The sequence below is a fragment of the Diaporthe amygdali genome (assembly GCF_026229845.1).
Source record: "Diaporthe amygdali strain CAA958 chromosome Unknown NODE_2_length_3802984_cov_64_841326, whole genome shotgun sequence".
Taxonomy (NCBI): domain Eukaryota; kingdom Fungi; phylum Ascomycota; class Sordariomycetes; order Diaporthales; family Diaporthaceae; genus Diaporthe; species Diaporthe amygdali.
In genome coordinates, this window is record NW_026517022.1 from 42,105 (window position 1) to 59,732 (window position 17,628).

The 17,628-nt window shown below is 54.5% G+C and overlaps 9 protein-coding genes across 9 annotated transcripts; 4 read left to right on the plus strand and 5 right to left on the minus strand.

The window, feature by feature from the left end:
- Positions 1–86: 86 nt before the first annotated feature.
- Positions 87–676, plus strand: J7T55_011365 (uncharacterized protein; the record flags this gene model as incomplete). Its single annotated transcript, XM_053133680.1, has 2 exons — positions 87–200; positions 314–676. 2 exons carry the CDS (start codon positions 87–89, stop codon positions 674–676), a joined length of 477 nt encoding a protein of 158 aa, XP_052999174.1.
- Positions 677–1,586: 910 nt separating this feature from the next.
- Positions 1,587–2,009, minus strand: J7T55_011366 (uncharacterized protein; the record flags this gene model as incomplete). Its single annotated transcript, XM_053133691.1, has 1 exon — positions 1,587–2,009. One exon carries the CDS (start codon positions 2,007–2,009, stop codon positions 1,587–1,589), a length of 423 nt encoding a protein of 140 aa, XP_052999175.1.
- A 1,582-nt stretch (positions 2,010–3,591) lies between these two features.
- J7T55_011367 (spartyl-trna synthetase) lies at positions 3,592–5,186 on the plus strand (the record flags this gene model as incomplete). Its single annotated transcript, XM_053133702.1, has 2 exons — positions 3,592–3,842; positions 3,962–5,186. 2 exons carry the CDS (start codon positions 3,592–3,594, stop codon positions 5,184–5,186), a joined length of 1,476 nt encoding a protein of 491 aa, XP_052999176.1.
- A 354-nt stretch (positions 5,187–5,540) lies between these two features.
- J7T55_011368 (uncharacterized protein) lies at positions 5,541–6,446 on the minus strand (the record flags this gene model as incomplete). Its single annotated transcript, XM_053133713.1, has 1 exon — positions 5,541–6,446. One exon carries the CDS (start codon positions 6,444–6,446, stop codon positions 5,541–5,543), a length of 906 nt encoding a protein of 301 aa, XP_052999177.1.
- A 1,687-nt stretch (positions 6,447–8,133) lies between these two features.
- Positions 8,134–8,770, minus strand: J7T55_011369 (40S ribosomal protein S27; the record flags this gene model as incomplete). The annotated part of the gene is made up of 3 exons (XM_053133724.1): positions 8,134–8,316; positions 8,397–8,459; positions 8,768–8,770. The coding sequence occupies 3 exons, from the start codon at positions 8,768–8,770 to the stop codon at positions 8,134–8,136; spliced, it is 249 nt and encodes an 82-aa protein (XP_052999178.1).
- Positions 8,771–9,474: 704 nt separating this feature from the next.
- Positions 9,475–10,301, plus strand: J7T55_011370 (phosducin family protein; the record flags this gene model as incomplete). The annotated part of the gene is made up of 2 exons (XM_053133735.1): positions 9,475–9,539; positions 9,590–10,301. The coding sequence occupies 2 exons, from the start codon at positions 9,475–9,477 to the stop codon at positions 10,299–10,301; spliced, it is 777 nt and encodes a 258-aa protein (XP_052999179.1).
- Positions 10,302–10,690: 389 nt separating this feature from the next.
- J7T55_011371 (llantoate permease) lies at positions 10,691–12,539 on the minus strand (the record flags this gene model as incomplete). Its single annotated transcript, XM_053133746.1, has 5 exons — positions 10,691–10,702; positions 10,763–10,995; positions 11,065–11,827; positions 11,954–12,267; positions 12,329–12,539. The coding sequence occupies 5 exons, from the start codon at positions 12,537–12,539 to the stop codon at positions 10,691–10,693; spliced, it is 1,533 nt and encodes a 510-aa protein (XP_052999180.1).
- A 1,213-nt stretch (positions 12,540–13,752) lies between these two features.
- Positions 13,753–15,569, plus strand: J7T55_011372 (leucine rich repeat domain protein; the record flags this gene model as incomplete). Its single annotated transcript, XM_053133757.1, has 2 exons — positions 13,753–14,402; positions 14,462–15,569. The coding sequence occupies 2 exons, from the start codon at positions 13,753–13,755 to the stop codon at positions 15,567–15,569; spliced, it is 1,758 nt and encodes a 585-aa protein (XP_052999181.1).
- A 577-nt stretch (positions 15,570–16,146) lies between these two features.
- Positions 16,147–17,325, minus strand: J7T55_011373 (uncharacterized protein; the record flags this gene model as incomplete). Its single annotated transcript, XM_053133768.1, has 1 exon — positions 16,147–17,325. One exon carries the CDS (start codon positions 17,323–17,325, stop codon positions 16,147–16,149), a length of 1,179 nt encoding a protein of 392 aa, XP_052999182.1.
- Positions 17,326–17,628: the final 303 nt, after the last annotated feature.

Genomic DNA, 17,628 nt, shown 5'->3' on the forward strand with positions numbered 1-17,628 from the left:
AAAAACAACATGATGGCACGCGCCGCTTATCGCACATATCAACTTTACTTTGATCTTGCTCGAGCCAAGACCCCGCAGACAACACCATGGCAGACAAAGATAATGGCAAGATCTTGGGCTTTACCAAGAGAGAGGCAGAGGTGCTCATCATGTCGCTGCAAGTAATCAAGCCAAACAATATTTCCACAAACGGCTGCACGGTGAGTCGGACCTTAGAAGGAAATCACCTGCTAGATGAACGCGACGTTGCTTAAGATGTTATATCGCGTAGCATACGCAATGATTTTGGAACATCACTCCTAATACTTCCCAGGCCAAGCCCGCTGATCTCGTCCGCCTCGGCGCTCACGAGGATGTTCAAACGGCTCGTTCCGGTTACGCGCTTCTGAGAGCAAGAGTCATGGCTCTCCCGCGGCTTCCCAAAGATACAGACCGGATCATTGCTGCCAATACAGCCAACAACGGCGGCGCCAAAGATGATCAGAAGCACCGAGCTGCCGTTCTCACCCCCAGACGGGTAACTAGGCGTAGTGCGGCCCAGGCTAGCGCTGATCTCGAGGACAACGGCCATGAGCGACCGGCCAAGAAGACTAAGACAAACGATGGCATGATTGACGACGACGACCTACCGACCGAGGCCGAGTGGGAAGCAATGGGAGATTGGAAGGCTTGGTAGGAGCATGCTTGGAGCGAGCTTGCAAGTCTCAGATAGATTTCTGACTGCGTTTGGACACATTTCCGGAACGTTTTTAACGTGCTGGACACCATGATTTAGGGTGAGAGGAGTAGGAATGTCTTGGGAAAGGGTGGAAAGAAGGCAAGCGAGGAGCAACAATCATTTGCATCGCAGATTCCAAGCTCAGTGATGGAAGGACTCGTTTGCAACCTACCAGTGTATGCGTGGAAAGGCATTCTGAGGGCACATGTCATCAAGGTCCCTCTAACCTTTGTGATCTGCTCCAATGTATATGAGTAGTGATACTATCGCACTTATTTGAGGAGCTGAAGTTCACTCCTTGTGCCTGTCGTGTCTCTATTAGTAAATTCGTATTTCCGCCGAGTAAGCTATCCTGGTGTGACCTTTCTTCCACGATGAATTAGATGGCATGGCTCAGCGGTCCACCAGGAATACCATGAGCGTCCCATCTTATCACATCCGTGCGGGTAGTCTCCCTCTTGCGCCCGCCGCGTAACTCACCGTCAACCACCTGAAGCCAGGTAACTCCGCAAAGGATGGTGTTGGGGTACCAATTGTCAAACCGACACGCAGAGCTTTTCGTCGTTAACGATGATGGTAGGCTTTCGAGTGTATAACATAGCCTCATCCCAGCCATAAAGATTGCCATCCCAAGCGAAGCTATCTCGGAGAGCTTCGTACTCAGGCTAGAACAAACATTCGCAATGGAACCAGCAGCCGAGGTGTGTGGGCTTCCAAGAGTTTGTCACTGAGCCGTGTGACAAGAGCGAATGGTTGCTGACGAAGTTCATCCATCTTAGAGGCACGTCTGATTGGGTGAGATTGGTCTCGACGTCCGACGACCTGTGCAGCTCTTGAATCAGCCATCAGTTTGAGTATATCAAAAAGGTCATCGCACCGCAGCGAGCAAGCGCAGGCCAGCCAGAAGTTGGCCTTCTTCAGTCCTGATAGGATGTGCAACCTTCCGCCAACCGGGGTGGATGCCAGTGTTCTTCTCGTCCCATAACTCGGCCACCATTAGCAGTCCCACGTCAGTACCAGGCACTGTTGCCCACGGAGGCAAACTCCCGTATTCCGGGCTGCACGGTCCGCTGTTCGCACACACATTGACATGACTGCCGGTCGGGATGTCCTCCAAAGCCTCTCGCACTGCCTGCGACCCAAGATCCCACAGCACTTTCCGGCGCTTATGTTTCTCTTCGAATGGCTCGGGTGGGTTCAGTGTGCGCACAAGGACAAACTCGTGTAAGTTGTGTAGACCGTGGAAGCTTGGCTCGCGGCGTCCAGGCTGTCTCTCCTCCTTCTTGTACATGTCGCTAGGTGCAATAGCAGAATGGCCATTACGTAAATGATGGTCGTGGCTGAACCGGCTCTGGGGGCAGGGAGTGTGTTGCAGCCTTCTTCGCCGCATGTTCCAGCAAGCAATAGCGGCTCTTTCTGCGAGAGACATTACTCTGGCCATGCAATAGATCCAGTGCCGCTTGTCATGGGCTAAGCCTTGTGCAATGTTTCAAGTTCTTTGTTTTCCCCTCTTTCTTCGTCTGGTGGGCCCTAGAAATTTCGATTTGCCCATTGTTGTCAAGTAAATACTGGTTTCTTCAGATCAGTGATGCAGGGTACTATGCAGCCTCTCAATATGAGATGAAGATGGCCCGAGTCCGAGAACGCTGTCTCTGTGGATCAGCGAGAGCCCCCTTGGTAAATCACACAGAAACAACGTCCCATGTCTTTATAGGCTGTCAGAACACCTCACTCATGTCACGAATAAGCTTCGATGCTTGCCTTGTTCATAAAGGATACTCAGCTTCGCATATATGTATGACCTTCTAGTTTCTTACGCGGAGCAGACAACGTATCAGTAACGGGTCACATAAATGAACACATATCTAGGAAACGAAGAAGAACCTTGGACACATATTAAATGTTCAATAATTGACAATTGAGTGTATCCGGCCAAGTTCAGCATTCTCGGGATGGGTATTTTCCCATGAGACAACAGTGTCTTGATGCTGTGTCAAACAGAATTTTGGGCTGACATCAATAGGATGCTATGAAACAAGTTATACCTAGTTAATATTTCTTACACCTATTAGATTAACAGTAAGGCAATTTCAACCCCGACTGTCATTATTCCTGCCTTGTACTCTGAAAACAGATACAGATCGATACCCATGTCTCCGTTGACTAAAATCAACTTCGTTGGTAGAAACCTATAACAGTAAGCACGGATAAGTGTACATTATGCACTTGTTCTTCGTGGAGGCACATTGATGCTCGCCCAGGTAGCATATGGGTAAATGGAAAAGAGAAGGAGCAAGGGAATAATGCTCTTCTAAGACAGCCAGCATTGTTGCACCAATGCAGACCTTAGCTCTAGGGGTGAGTTCAGGAGTATGGGAGAAGCGGTGGTATGCAGGCCTCACTTCTTGGTATGGCCACATGAGCATTTATATCCCCATCAACAGAAACTCTGAACAGGGAAGTATAACCTCAATGAATTGGGTTTGATTGAGTCTTTCTGTTTGAAGGGCTGCGAAAAGTAGTAAAAGGCAGGTTGTCGAGCTTAGACTCAGCTTGTAGAGGTGGTCTTAGCCTCACGCAAGGAATTTGGGACATGTTAAGTACGGGGCCCATAATGCACAAGCTGTTCTAATTAGAGTATCCTATCCAGGGAGTATATTCATTCTGTAATTATTGACTAGCTGGTGTCTGATGCTGGGCACAGACTGTCGCTCCATACTTTATGTTGTGTCGGTTGAAGGGAGCCTAATGCCAGGCTACCCTAACCCCGACTCGCCGCCTTACACCAACCTCGATTGAAATCCTGCTTGGCCTGTCGCACCACCAACCCAGAACATTGATACAATATCCCTTCCAGCAAGTTTATGGGCATTATGGCCACCAAGAGGGACATAGATGCCGTCACAAACGTGGAAAGTGACGAGCAACAGTCCCATCAGCCCACCAAGCGAGCGCGAAACTTGGGCGGCCAAAGAAAGTCGAGGCAGGCGACGGAGCCCCAGACCAACGTCACATACGGCCAGCGATGCTGCTTTCCCAGCCTCGATCATGGCTACGAAAACAGCGACGAGGACCTCGAATTTGAGGACGAGACAGATGCGCTCGCGTACCTCCAAACTGTCCGGTAAGCTTACTCCCAAGTCTTTGGCAACCTTCCTCTCATCACTGTCTCGGACGTCTGGCTGAATCTCTGTCTTTTCCCATTCCTGCAGTGAACCGCTACTGATATGGTGAGTACAACAGGCAACAGGCCAGTGGAATCCCTCACCTCCTCGTAGCGCCCAAATCAGGACCGCAGCTGCCCCGAGCCCCAGCGGCCGCCGGCGACCTCGACCACGACGACGACAGTCACATCGCCAACCGCGGTATCTACGATGATGGTGTCGGCGACACAAGAGGCTACTACGAAGACGGCGCATACACAGCCGCCCCCGATAACCCCGAGAGCGGCGGCCCGTACGACGAAGAGTCGCTCGAACAGACCGAGCACGACGAGGCAGCCAAGATCGCCCAAGCCTACTACACCTCCCTCTTGACGCACTTCACGAGCCTCCGAGAGCGCCTCCACCAAGACCCACCCCCAGAGGCCCTCGCAGCCCTCAGAAAGGAGCAGTCCCCGTACGTCGGCCGCTTCGGCCCCGCGTCCAGGACCTTCACGACCTGGTCCGTCCGCGTGCGCCGCTCCGACCCGGCGCCGGCCCAGGTCGCGGCCATGGACAAGGACGCGGTGTCCCGCCTGCTCCGCGTCATCCTCGGCGGCAAGTTCCTGAGGAGGGGCACGGAGCTGCGGGAGCGCACGTCGCGGTGGCTGTGGGCGCTGCTGGCGCGCCTGCCTGACAGGGGCGAGCTGGACTACATGGAGGTCGGCTACGTGAGGGACCTGGGGAAGCGGGCGGCGCTTCTGATGCACAGCTTGCGGGAGATGGCTGTCCTGAGGGAGGAGGTCGAGGGTGGCGGCGTTGGAGGCGGCGGGGCCGCGCAAGAAGACGATGGGCTGGAGGGCGAGCAGGAGGACTGGGCGGGCGAGGGCGAGGTGCTGGGGGACGACGGCGCGGAGGTAGCTGCACCACAGAACGAGAGTATCGAGCCTGCTGAGGCTGTCGAGAACGGACAGACTCTCGCACCGCCCTCTTCAGACCTTCCGGCGAGATCGTCTTCTACTGCTCCGACCAGCCTCCCCGACGCTGACGGCGCCAACGCTAAGCAAATGGAGGACGGCGAGATCGATGAGTCAGCGCCCATGGACATCGATACGGACGTTGAGAGCGCAAAGACACGGCTTCTTGCTAAGTTGGATGCTCACGCCTCGAGCACAAATGATACTGACCCAGCAGAGGAGGAACCTCCCTTCGACCCGGCTCGGGCGCGGATGAACATGCGGGCGACCCTGAACATGATTTTGACGGTCGCGGGTGAGCTGTACGGTCAAAGGGACCTGCTCGAATTTCGAGATCCCTTCCAGGTTTGATTGAGCATGGCTCGCAAAAAACAGTCACAGGTGAGCTCACGGTGGGTTCATAAGAATCTCTAAAGCATACAAATGTAATGAATAAATAGCTCACGACCCATGGCCGTAGCGCTGGGTCCTTGCATAGCTCAACATCATCGATTATCTTGGACAATAGTATGACCTCTTTTGTGCTGTTGTCATCACTTAATTAAATGTAATATCCTGATCCAGGACTTCCCTTAACGCCGCGCTCATGAGTGTACGTGACACATGAAACCAAACGCCATACCTCAGAATCCAGAGATACTATGCCGCCATGAATAATGGACGTCGCGAGTCCATGCAAACCTTCCTGCTCTCCGGCGTATTCAATCAGATCTCCATGGCATCGTGTGCGAGTGCCTTGTAATCCAAAAACTCTGCCTCCTGAAAATCTCCGTCGACAGCCATGTTCTCCTGTCCCAGATGGTCCAGACGCAATGGCATGACAGCTCCACCTCCGACACCAGCGACGTCCATAGAAGGAACGGTGCCGGGCCGCGCCTTGTGATTACGGCGATTCTTCTTTGGAATCGCCATGATCCGGGTGTTGGTGTTGTCCCATCCCACAGGCACCAGGCTTCGCGGGCTGACCTCCCCGTCCATCCACGCCCCGCCAGGGACCTGCAGGGAGTCGGTGACGGATGGCGTGTCGCTGTCCTCGTCTTCGCTGTAGACCCGTTTGCGGCTTGCGCCGGGCGCCGTGTTGATTGTCAGGGCGGGCTGGCTTGAGTTGCTGTCGATCGAGCCTTGGCTGCTGGTCAGGGACGGGACTTCATCGATGCTGGGCACCGAGCCCAAGTGCAGGCGCGGGACTGGGACGGTTGGCGCAGCGGGATCAGAAGCGGGCTGTGAGGATAGGCCGCCGACTTTGTTGATACCGCAGAATGGCAGGAGCTCCCGCTGGCCGGTGGTGGATGAGGGTGCTCGGCTGAGCGGTGGAGGAGCAAGGGCGATACCGTTCATGCTCGTAACGTCGTTATCGGACCAGAGATTGAAGGCGCTGTAGGTACCGGTCTTGTAGCCCTCGGGAACAGATTTGCGGACTCGCATGCCAACGTTGAGGAGGTGGGACTGGGTGTCTGCAGGCAAGACAGGTCTAGAAGAAAGCGAAGTCTCGCTAGGGGCAGATGTCGAGCTGCTGGGAGAGGCACTGGATGAGAAGAAGGAGGTGATCTGCCTCTGAGCGGGATCACTGGCAGATCCGGCGAATTGACGCTTGGTCCGCGGAGCTGACATGGCTGCTACCCGAGACCTTTATGTACGGATGGGGGTAATGAGGGGCGTGGCGTGATACAGATCTGCCCCAAGCGAAGGGCTGGGAGCCGTAACCGGTGTCTCGATACGCCAATGAAGAGCTGGCGGAGGGTGCAAAGTGGGACGGAGTGTTGGCAAGCTGTAAGACGGGCGGGCAAGCAGTGGGATAGATATTGATCTGGCAGTCTGGGGGCAGAGAGTGGAGGTTGGCCTGTCTGTCTGTGTCTGAAAAAAGGCGGTGGGCGACAAAATTGTTGGATGACAAGAAATTAATGCCGATTCGACATTGGCCAGAAGGTGATGCTGATGTCTGGGTTTTTGTCTTCATCGGCAGGTGGGACTTGGGAATTGGGGCTGGGGCTCCAGTCTATCGAGTGTCTACTGGACCCGGCTGGTTTTGAGGTGATACGAAATGGGTGGGGCAATCGCGGTCTCCTCGAATATTGGCGCGTCCATCCCGCGCGTTGAAGACGTGTACTTAGTGTACACTGGGACGACTGGGACCATACCTAGGTGGCCTGTGGGCTATCACTAAGCTAGGAGACACCTTGGTCGGCCAGGTACCGCCAGGTAGACACGGTACTGTAATTTTCCAGGTGCAGTTGGGGGACCTCTCATCTTAGTCAGCACCACTCTAATGAGGCCTGGTTCATTGGTCAATGACGCCTTGACCGAGAGCGAAGAAGGACAAGCGAGTCTTTTGATGCTGACGAGCAAACCGCGAACGGCAAAGCCCAGACGCACAAGCAGTGACATGGAGGAAGAAGCAACGACATTGTGGAACATACCCTCAAAACAATAGTGCAGAGAGGGAAGGGTGTATGCCTTGGGAGAATGTAGAGGAGATATTCACTTGTAATGACATCTCCACCCTCGCCACACACAAGCACACACCACCATGCAGAGGCCAGCTAGCACTACCATGCTCTCCTAGGCCTGAGACATGGTGATGAAGCATTTCCTGAGTTAGCATTGTATCACTCAATTTACGGTGAGGATATGGCAGTCCATCATGGCAAATCAACTCATTACGTAGCAGAGGCGGGACACGGCAGAATTGTTGCACGATGATTACACCACATGTCACCATACAGACTCGCATACACAGGGCCTCGGACTTTGTGAATCCCATTGAATTGCAATCGCGAAGCACCTCGAGTTCCTCCAACTCTGCCCTAAGGTACGGGTATAGCGATCCTCAATCAGCGATCCACGTCATCACGTCTAGCCAGCCTGCCGACCAACCTCGTCACACACAGATTTGCAGACAGATCTAAACGCTCGTGAAAATGCCCATTTCCGGCTATCCACCTCGGTCAATGCAGCATCTTCTGCAATCAAAACGTACTCGTGACACGACACGCGGAAGGAGACGACCACGACGACCAGTAGAAGCTTTTTCGTGTCTTGATTTTTACTTGAAAAAGTCGATTGTTGATGATGATGCAGATATCCGGACCCCAAACGCCCCCTCCATTTTTCGATGAGGTGAATTTTGGATGTTCCATCTTCTACCCGCAACACAAGGTCGGCCGATGAACTGATATGTCTAAACGCCCATGTTGAGAGGGTCTTGCCTTGCAGATATCCGATGTGCCATCGCGTAATTCATTGTCGTAAACCAGCCGTAAGGAAAGGGAAGCCCGATGTCATCTCAGCGCGCACACCTCTACTTCCTTCGGAAAGAGCAGCCCTCTGTGAGTCGTGCCTTACCACCGGTAGGTTGGCAGAGGACGGTGGTGCAGCCCTGGCAGATGACGACGGTCTGGGCGTGGGAGAAAACGGTGGTGATGGTGAAGCAGCCGGGGCACTTCACGTCCATGAAGAAGGAGCGGGGAGCGGGCACAAGGGTCTGTTTGTCGGGTGTTAGTGATTGCTGGCGCCGAGGGGCGGGATATCGTCGGAGTGTTGTATGCTGGGGTGCTATCGTACCTTGAGCTTGTGCTTCTTGGCCTCAGCCGCAGGGCTGGGGTTGAGGAGATCGACAGCGAGAACCTGGGAGGCAGGATGTTAGCTTGACTGTGCAGGGCATCGTTTAAGATGCACCTGCGACACTGCAGGTGCGTCCAGCAGAGGCCCAGCTGCCCCATGGTGTATGCTGCAGTCGTGGAGTCGGCGGGTGCGCCGTGGGGTGTCCGTCATGATCCGTCGATTGCATAGCTTCGTAGCTTGTCGTCGAGGTGTCGTCGTTGCCTTGCCGTCCATTTCGATTGATCTCGTGCAGACCTTGTTCCCCACCGCGCACCGTTTCGTTTCCATCGACTGCACACCAGGCGACTGGGCCATCATCGGAATCGGCTTACCATCTTGATTGATTTTGTCGGAAATTTGACTGGAGAGTCTTGTTTCGGTTGACGAGATGTCTTGACGCGGGAGAGTGTCCGTTGGGTCGTTTGTCGATGGCTGGATTATCGTCAAGACGAGGTCTCGCAGTGGCGGAGAAAAAGTTCGTTAGGAAGGGCTCCAGTTTGGAACGGGTGGCCGAGTGAGTGAGTGAGGAGATTGTGTGGTGGTCCGAGCTCCCTCCCGTCACGTGCCGCCGTCCCCACTAGTGCCTGCCATACCTTCTCGCTCTGGCTCTCTGTTCGCTGAGCGTTTCTTCCGGCAAGGGTCCTCTCCAAGGTGAACCGAAGTGAATTATTTGCCCAGAGGCTCCCCTCGGCCCCCACTGTGGGGTTGGTAGTGAAGCTCCCCATCTGCAACTCATGTGCACTCCAAATAGGGAGCTGTCTACATACGTAGTCCACATAGTTTGTTGTCTCTCTTCCTGGAGCTACCAAGTCCAGGACAGGTGTTGACAAGGGCTTGTACATAATTGACCAGTTGATCCCTCTCTCACAGTTCCTTACTTGATCTCTTCCTTTCTAAGACGTCAAGTGTCATCAGTACGCGTATACTACATTCAGGCAGCGACATTCTACTTCCAAGTACAACTGCCCCTTGCCTTCCCTGACGGAACCCAGAGAACCCACCTACCTTTGAGTAGTGAAAACCTACCAACTTGTGGAAGATGGCCGCACCAGGAGATCAGCGCATAGCTGTGCCAATAGATGACCCCAATGCCGACACAGAATGGTACGTGGGACCACCTCCTTTCCCTTCTACTGCCACTAATGACCCGGCAGGAACGACATTCTGCGGAAGCACGGCGTCATCCCCGAGAAACCCCCAAGTCCGACTCCCATGATCGAAGAGGCCATTGTCGAGGCCAGGAAAATCGCACACGAGAACCGACTCGAGGGCAAAGATCTCGACGAGCTAGATGAGCTCGAGGACGACGAAGATGACGACTTTCTCGAGCAATACCGACAAAAGAGAATGGCTGAGCTGGGTGCACTGCAGAAGAAGTCCGTACACGGCAGCGTCTATCCCTTGTCGAAACCAGATTACCAAAGAGAGGTGACGGAAGCATCAAACAATGGGGTGGTCTTTGTCAACTTGACATCATCCTCTGGAGGGACCAATGTCGAGTCAAGAGTCCTGTCGGACTTGTGGAAGCAAGCGGCCAAGGAGTACGGGGACATCAAGTTCTGCGAGATGAGAGCGTCACAAGCTATCGAGAACTACCCCGAGAAGAATTGTCCCACAATATTGGTCTACAAGAACGGAGACATTGTGAAGCAGATCGTCACACTCACCACCGTTGGTGGAGTGCGGATGGGTATGTTGGATCTGGACAAGATCCTGGTCGAAGTGGGCGCGCTCCCCAATAAAGACATGAGGGTTCTGAAGCGAAGGAGAGAAGCCGAGGATGCTGAAGAGGAGAGACTCATGGGCGGCAAGGGAATCAAGAGCAGCAACAGGACTGCCAACGACGATGACGACGATTGGGACTGAAAGGCCAGGTAAAGCGATAGCTGCGCGTCTATCCTTCTGGGCAAACAGCCTTACTGCATGTTTTCCTCGAATTTCGGGGATGACTGGTTAATGTCCCGGCACATTTGCGCTCCCAGATCACAATGGTCCTTGATATGCGTCATGGGCAGCATTGAGAAGACCCACGAGATCCAAGAGAAGCGGACAATCAAGCTACTGGATGTACGATCGAGCGCCCAGCCCACCTTGACGGATTACGGATTGATGCCTACGACATGCTTGCTACCAAAAGCTTCTCGTTCGAGCCTGGATTCGTGCGTATTTAGATACACCACAGGACACATCCAATCCAATCCGTACATGTATCTACCAATCAATGTAATCGCATATGGGGAATTCACCCACCGAAACTATGGTCGGTACTGTTGGTCCAGTCAGGAAAAGATAGCGCAATCGCGCAAAGGCAAAATGAGAAGGCTTACCCGAAACTCCAGATTCTCCTTGTCCGTGAGGTCAAGAAACTCGCTGTTCTCCTGATGCTCAACTCCAGCCATGAGACTCTCTCTGCGTCTATTCTCGTACGTGTAGTACGCCATTAAGAGGGCTGTCATGCAACAAGCAAATGCAGCGGTAACGACTATCGCGATCTTTGCGGGGATGTAGTCGGGTGCATCCTTGCCTCTGAATGTCAGAGGCCCAATGATGTTCCCGAGGCCTGCGCACCAAGTCAATCAGCCTCTCTTGCCAAAAATCATTGCCCGCGGAAGGCCAGATTTCGACTCACAAAAAGACATTAGAAGAACCGCATTCATGGTTACTTTCTTGGTATGGCCAGAATAGTTCGCGCCGGAATACGAGTACAGCAACGGCAAGCTCGCCCCGATAACGTTAGTAAGATAGTTTCCAGCCAACTTGGCCCCCTTGTTGTCGTTGGCAGTAAAGGCCAGGAGACAGCCGCCGATAACACCGCCGAGCAGGAGATATCCAATAATGATCGGACCTCGCAGGTTGAAACGGCCGGCCATGTACGTCGCACTGAGGACAGAGATCGCGCTGACAACACCCGAGGGGATGGAAAGTAATGCCGTCTCCTTGGAGGTATAGCCGAAGCTCTTGATGATGGTCGCCTGGTAGGAGGAGACGGCTCCGTTGGGCACATTGGATGAGATAGTGATGAGACTGATGAGCCAAGTCTGCGGGTCCTTGAAGCATTCCAAGGCTTGGTAAGCTTTGAAATGTTTATTCTCGATGCCCGTCTTGTTCTCGCGCAACCTCTCGATGGCCCAGATCTTTTCATCGTGCGTTAAGAACTTCGATTTCATTGGATTGTCCGGCACGATCCACATGACCAATACACCAACCGCCATCGTGATCAGCCCGAATACCAAGAACATGATTTGCCAGCTCGTGAATGCTTTGCTGGTGTAGTGCTGGAAGCCGAAGGATGCCAGCGCGCCGATGATCGTACCTGTTCCGGTGCCGACATACCAGAGACCCATACGCGGAGGCTGTTCGCTCTTCTTATACCACATAGTTGTTATCAGGATCTGGTATTAACCCGTGTTAGTCACTGCCAACCATGGTCTTGCGAGTCCTGAGGTACATTTTGTCCAGCGAGCGTGCTCCTCTCATCCTCCGAGCTCTGAAAGGCCTGATTGCCGAGTCTGACTTACAAGGGCGGGAGCGACAGCGGACTCAAAACAACCCAGAAGGACCCGGAGAGTGACCAGCCCGGCCCAGTTCTTTGCAGTGGATACGAGAGCGGTCATCAGTCCCCAAAGGATGACGTTGGCGCCAAGGTACTTTGCTGTAGGAAGGCGCTGCATGAGATATCCTGTGGGAAACTCGAATGCGAGGTAGGTCACGTAGAACACGAGCGCGAGCTGGGAGAATTGGTCGGTGGTGATGCTTGTGTCTTCTTTGAGTCCCATAACATTGGCATAATTGACTAAGGTCTTGTCGAGATATTGGAGGTTGTAACAGGCCCCTGGGAATTCTGTTGTTCAGCTGCATAGTAACTCGAGCTGTTCAAGCACCGGGATACTCACACATCAGTGGCACGATGCGCCAGTCTATTTTGCGGACCAGCTTCTTCTCATCCACATCTGTCATTATTGTGGTCTCCTCGGCATATAGGAATTCCAGCGCAGCGTCAGCATCCTTGCTCCTGAGCGCCTGCTTCTCGGAATCCAATTCCGAGTTGCTCAGGACCGTCTTGTCCGCCGGACTGGGGCGGTCGTCGGAAATCTCGTCAGCCATGTTGAAGTATTTTGGTCATGCAGCAGAATCAAAACACTGAGTGCTGGAGGACGGCGAGACAATCACAGAGCAGATCGAAATGCATGTTGGGGAGAGGTCGGATTGCATATAAGACTACCTAAAAATGATGGCAACTATTTTGAAAGATAGGCGACACCATCTCCATCTACCCATACTCAATGTAGCAGGACGGTCATCAAACACGCCGAAAATTGGCCTTATCAAACAAAGCTGCCGGGTTACCACGTCTTGACATATCTGTCGAAGGGACTTCAACAGGGAGCGCTCCGCAATTCATCAGCAGCAGCGGGTGAGATAGTGCTTGGTTGGTCGGTAGCTGGACCGGCAAATAATCAAGTGGCTACTCTACACCTGCGGTTATCTTTCCAACAATGAATGACGTCGACGGAATCAGCTTGGAGTGAGGAGGCACGGCAGTGAAGGAGGGTATGGAGCGTCCAGCACGTAGGATAGACCACAATAGATAAGAACCAGGGTTATGTGTGATGAGATAGGAGACGAAGAGACAGTGGCAGATTCGATTGGCGGGCTGGCACTTCTCAGCAGCGGTTCCCCACGGGCGTTATTCTGGAGCAATGCGGGAGCGGGAGTTGAGGAGTGAAGAACGATGCAGGGGCAAGTCTTGCCGGAGGATCTCCGAAGAGGCAGATCTCTCGACGATGGTGTTGTTGACAACGGGAAGCCGGGGTATGGCGGTATTGGAGTCTGTGTGCTTAATCCTGCGCATTGTCTCACAAGCCCATCAGTGCCTGGATGGTGGTCCGGTCTGCCTCTAAGATGCCCGTTGCACATGTACATAGTGCACCGTAATTGCATTCCGTTCTTCAACAGTGCGGCTGCGGCCTGTGCTCTTGTTCGGCTCTGCCCGCAGCGACGTGTGGGGCAGTGGACAGGGGTACAGCTCCGTGGCCCCCCTGGGCCCCCTAACAGGGAACCTTGTTGTGTCCCTGACGGGCGAGAACGCGTCGCACGCGACCACAGTCTCGACCCCCTTCACCTCTTCGCAAACTGAGCTGTCAGTTCCAGGGGTTCCAAGACATATACAACCGATCGGGTGTCATGGATTACCAGATCTCATATTAACCACAACTCATCCAAAATCTGCCATTGGAGTTGTTGAGCCACGTTGGCGCTGGCGTAGCAGAGGTGATCCCGACTCGAGCCCGCCGATATCCGTCTCATTTGCAGCATCATGGCGGCCCCTTCTGGACACAACGATCCAGAAGATGGAGAGCTGGGCCAGCCCATGGCGCACGAAGTGTCATCACCTCCCCCACTGGACGACTTGAACTCATTTTCTCGGCCGGAGACGCGTGAGCCTTCACTGCCGCCGTTGCCCGCCGTCTCCTGGGATGTGCATACTCAGTCCTTCGCCAAGAGGAAACGAAGCACCGCGTCACAGCTCTTTTCCGACTCAAGCGACCCTGCCATCTTCTCTAGCGACGATGATCCCGCTTTGGACAACTATGTCGAGGGCCGTCACAAGAAGAAGCGCTACGTCGGCTCCTGGTTCCAGCAACGTCCAGCAAGCTCTGATTCCGGCTTGAGTATTCGCCCCGAGTCCAGCGGCCGTCCGGGATCCAGATGTAAACGGAAGTTTGTCCCAGTTGACAGTGGAGTCTTCATGGGTAGTGATGGATCTATCGACGACATTCTGGATGAGCTGCCACCTGCCAAAGCGAACAAGGCAATCTTCCCGCCTGCCACGACAAAAACGATGGCGCCGCCGCCTAATCAGGTGCCGCGCCCTTCTCAGAGGGGGCAACTCTCCGAAGCCGAGGCGAAGGCGCAGGAAATCATCCGACGGTGTATCGATCGTGGTATCGAAGCTGTCGACCTATCGTGAGTCTCTGGAATTCCGCCATTGATGGAATACGCGAATTTGCTCACGCCTAGAACAGAGCCCAAGGACTGCAGCACATTTCCAATGCTACCATCTCTCTGATGTCACAGATCGAGCGTATCCCGAGCGTAGAAAGGGGTGTACCATTTGAACATCAAGACCCGGAGCTGCATCTATTTCTCTGGAGCAATCAGCTCACGCGGGTCCCCGGAGCTGTCTTCGACCTAGACCATCTGACGATATTGAGCCTGCGAGGAAATTCTCTCACAGAGTTGCCGCCTGCCATTCTGAAGCTAAAAAAGCTGCAGACTCTGAATGTGTCGCTGAATAATTTGAGATACTTGCCTATTGAGCTGCTAGAGCTCATATACGACCCCCAGAGTCCGCTCACAACATTGATGCTTCACCCAAATCCGTGGTACCAGCCAGAGGGGGCTGAAGACCCGGAAGCTCCTTGGTCATCCGAGAATGCAGATCGAACATCCTCCGGGCCTGGTCTACAGGGCAGAGGAAGCAAGTGGCTTTCCCGTGAGTCGAAGCAAGGCTTATACCTTGATGGAAAGCTCTGGGCAAAATCACCCGTGGAGTTCAAAGACACCAAAGGCAGGGTGTATTCAGCCTTCCGGGTCAAGCCTGACGACAAAATCCTGCCGACCGAGGATCTCGATACAGAGCCAGTGCCGCCGGCGCAGAATACTGCGCAACAGAGGGTTCTGCTCTCGACCGAGGTCAAGACCACAAAGGTTCCGTCCCTAATGGAATTGGCCCTCCAGGCATCCGCGAGGAATCCTTACCTCGCAGAACTGCCAGCCATACTCGCCGACACAACCGCGAACACACGCATGTGCGATCTGCTCGTGGACACCCAGGTGCACTCATACACGGGCGGCCAGCGGTGCACCGTCTGCAAGCGGCCGGTAATCAAGCCGACCGCGCAGTGGTTCGAGTGGTGGGAGATCTTCGGCAACTACCTGGAACCCGGAGACGACTCAGAGTTGCGCCCAAGAGTGCAATACCTGACCCAGTCCCCCGGAGAGAGATTAGTGCCCTTCGTCAGGCGCGTGTGCTCTTGGAACTGTGCGCGGGACCCGATTAGGGGGTTGGGAAGGCTGGGAGAGGGCGACAACGCGCAAGTAAAGGGTCCGGAGGGCGTTGTTCAAGAGTAATACTATAATACAATCCACAAGCGTGTGTTCAACGTCTGAAGCATTTAACATCGAAATCACGGACAACTGAAATTCGTTATGAAAGATATCCCTGCCCAGAGATACACGCCAATGGGCAGTGATGAGCATGTGATACTTATGAACCTGGCAGCTAGATTTGACTGCTGCTCCTCCTAGATTCTGATGAAGAGGTGCCTCTATATCATGTCCATTTCAACTAGGTTTCCTTGGCCATGCACACTGTCGGGCTCACAATTCATTGCAGGTTGAATGTGCCAGAGCAATACCGATATTCCATCATTCAGGCAAGACAAAGGTGCGAGAAAGAACCTCTACAGATCAAGTCTCTTTGCTTCGCCACATTTGCAGCGATAGTCGCGACATCCCCGGCGGTCCAGGTTCAGTTTCAGCTCGACCTTTCCAGCCGCTCGCAACATATCTGGGTACCATGAGGAAATTCCCGAAACTATTATGCGCCACGCGATGCACAGCATGACCTTGATTAAAGCTCCGAGCCGTTTCGGGGTCCACCAGGTCCCTTCACGGCGAGCAATGTCTCAAGGTCCAGATGGCTAGCTCACGAAGCGCTCGTCTCTCCTGTAGCACTCAGCTTAGGCGCCCTCTCGCCCCTTTGGTACACGTAGAGCGCCTCGTCCTTGCCGGCGAAGCTCGGGAGTGGAATCTGAACTACCTTGGTCCATGTAGGCTGCTCCCTGGCCATGTACTCGTCAAAGGTCATATCCCTGAACGAAGTATAGCCGTTGCGGTTCTGCGTGCCGACCACGGCGACCGTGTCGCCCTTGAAGGCCTTCATCAGGTTCCTCGTAAAGCCGCCCTCGACACCACCCGCCAAGCCCCCTCCGACCACGGGGTACACCATCAGGAGCACCATATCCGCGCCGCCCGCGTTCTGCGGCTGGGCCAGCCACTTCGTGCCATCCATGATGACAGTGTCAGAGACCCAGCTCGCGCGCCAGTCGCTCTGGGCGTTGTCGACGGGCACGACCTCGGCCAGGCCGTGCAGGCGCAGCATGAAGGTCCAGTAGCCGTTCCCGCTGCCCATGTCTACGACCGTCCTCCCGGCCGCGACGAGGCGCAGGATCTCAAGGCTCTCGTACGAGGGCACAGCACACCCGAAGTGGTGCATGAAAATGGGCAGCACGTGGTGGCTCTGTTGTGGGCGAGCCTCGGACTCAGGGCCAGGGCCGCACCACTCGAGGTTGCGGCATGACCACTCCCAGAAGTCGAGGTAGATGTTGGGGGGCACGTCCTTAGCGGCGGGCTTCTTCTTGGGGATGTTGAGGTGTGCAGCGCCGGGGTGGATGAAGCGCTTGGAAGTGACGTATGCGGCGACACTGGAGCGGATGCTGCCTTTTTTCGCGTTGGATCCGAGGGCCTTGAGGGCTGAGGATGTGAGGCTTGATGGCTGGAAGACCCGTATGTAGTCGTCTATGTCTGGCCTCGGAGGCGGGTCCAGTGGCGTCTTGGGGTCACCATCAGGAGAGCTGTACCATGCGTGCAGGCCATTCTGACCGCCCAGGCCGATTATATGCTGCACCTGGGGCAAGGTTACAGCGGTGATGGCGTGGTAGGTCCATGTATCGTTCTGCGGGAGCTGGAACCAGGTCTTGATGGCGGCAGCGAGGTCATCGTTGGCCAGAAGTGAGAGCGCCTTGGCCCTGGCGTCGGCGTCCTTAACACGGGTGGTGGGATCAAACGTCGGGGAGCCGACACAGGGCACTGGTTTCCTAGCCATGAGAAGATTGGGGGGGAAGTGTCTGCAGACTATCTCTGTGTGCACATGCAGGACCCTGGGTAGGATGAAGCTACGACGTGCCCGTCCAGGTCTGGCTGGCTAACAACAACCCGATGTGCGCCGGGGCATCCGGAGAGCAGGCTCCGGACATGCGAGTGGGTCGCCGTTCCGCCCGCTGTACAAATAGGAATGTAATGACAAGCCGCCCGTGCGGATCTTGATTGGGGCTGGCCACTATCAGTTGCAGTTGGGAGTGAGCGATCTGATCAATCTGATCTGTGATCTCTGATCTCTGATCTGGTC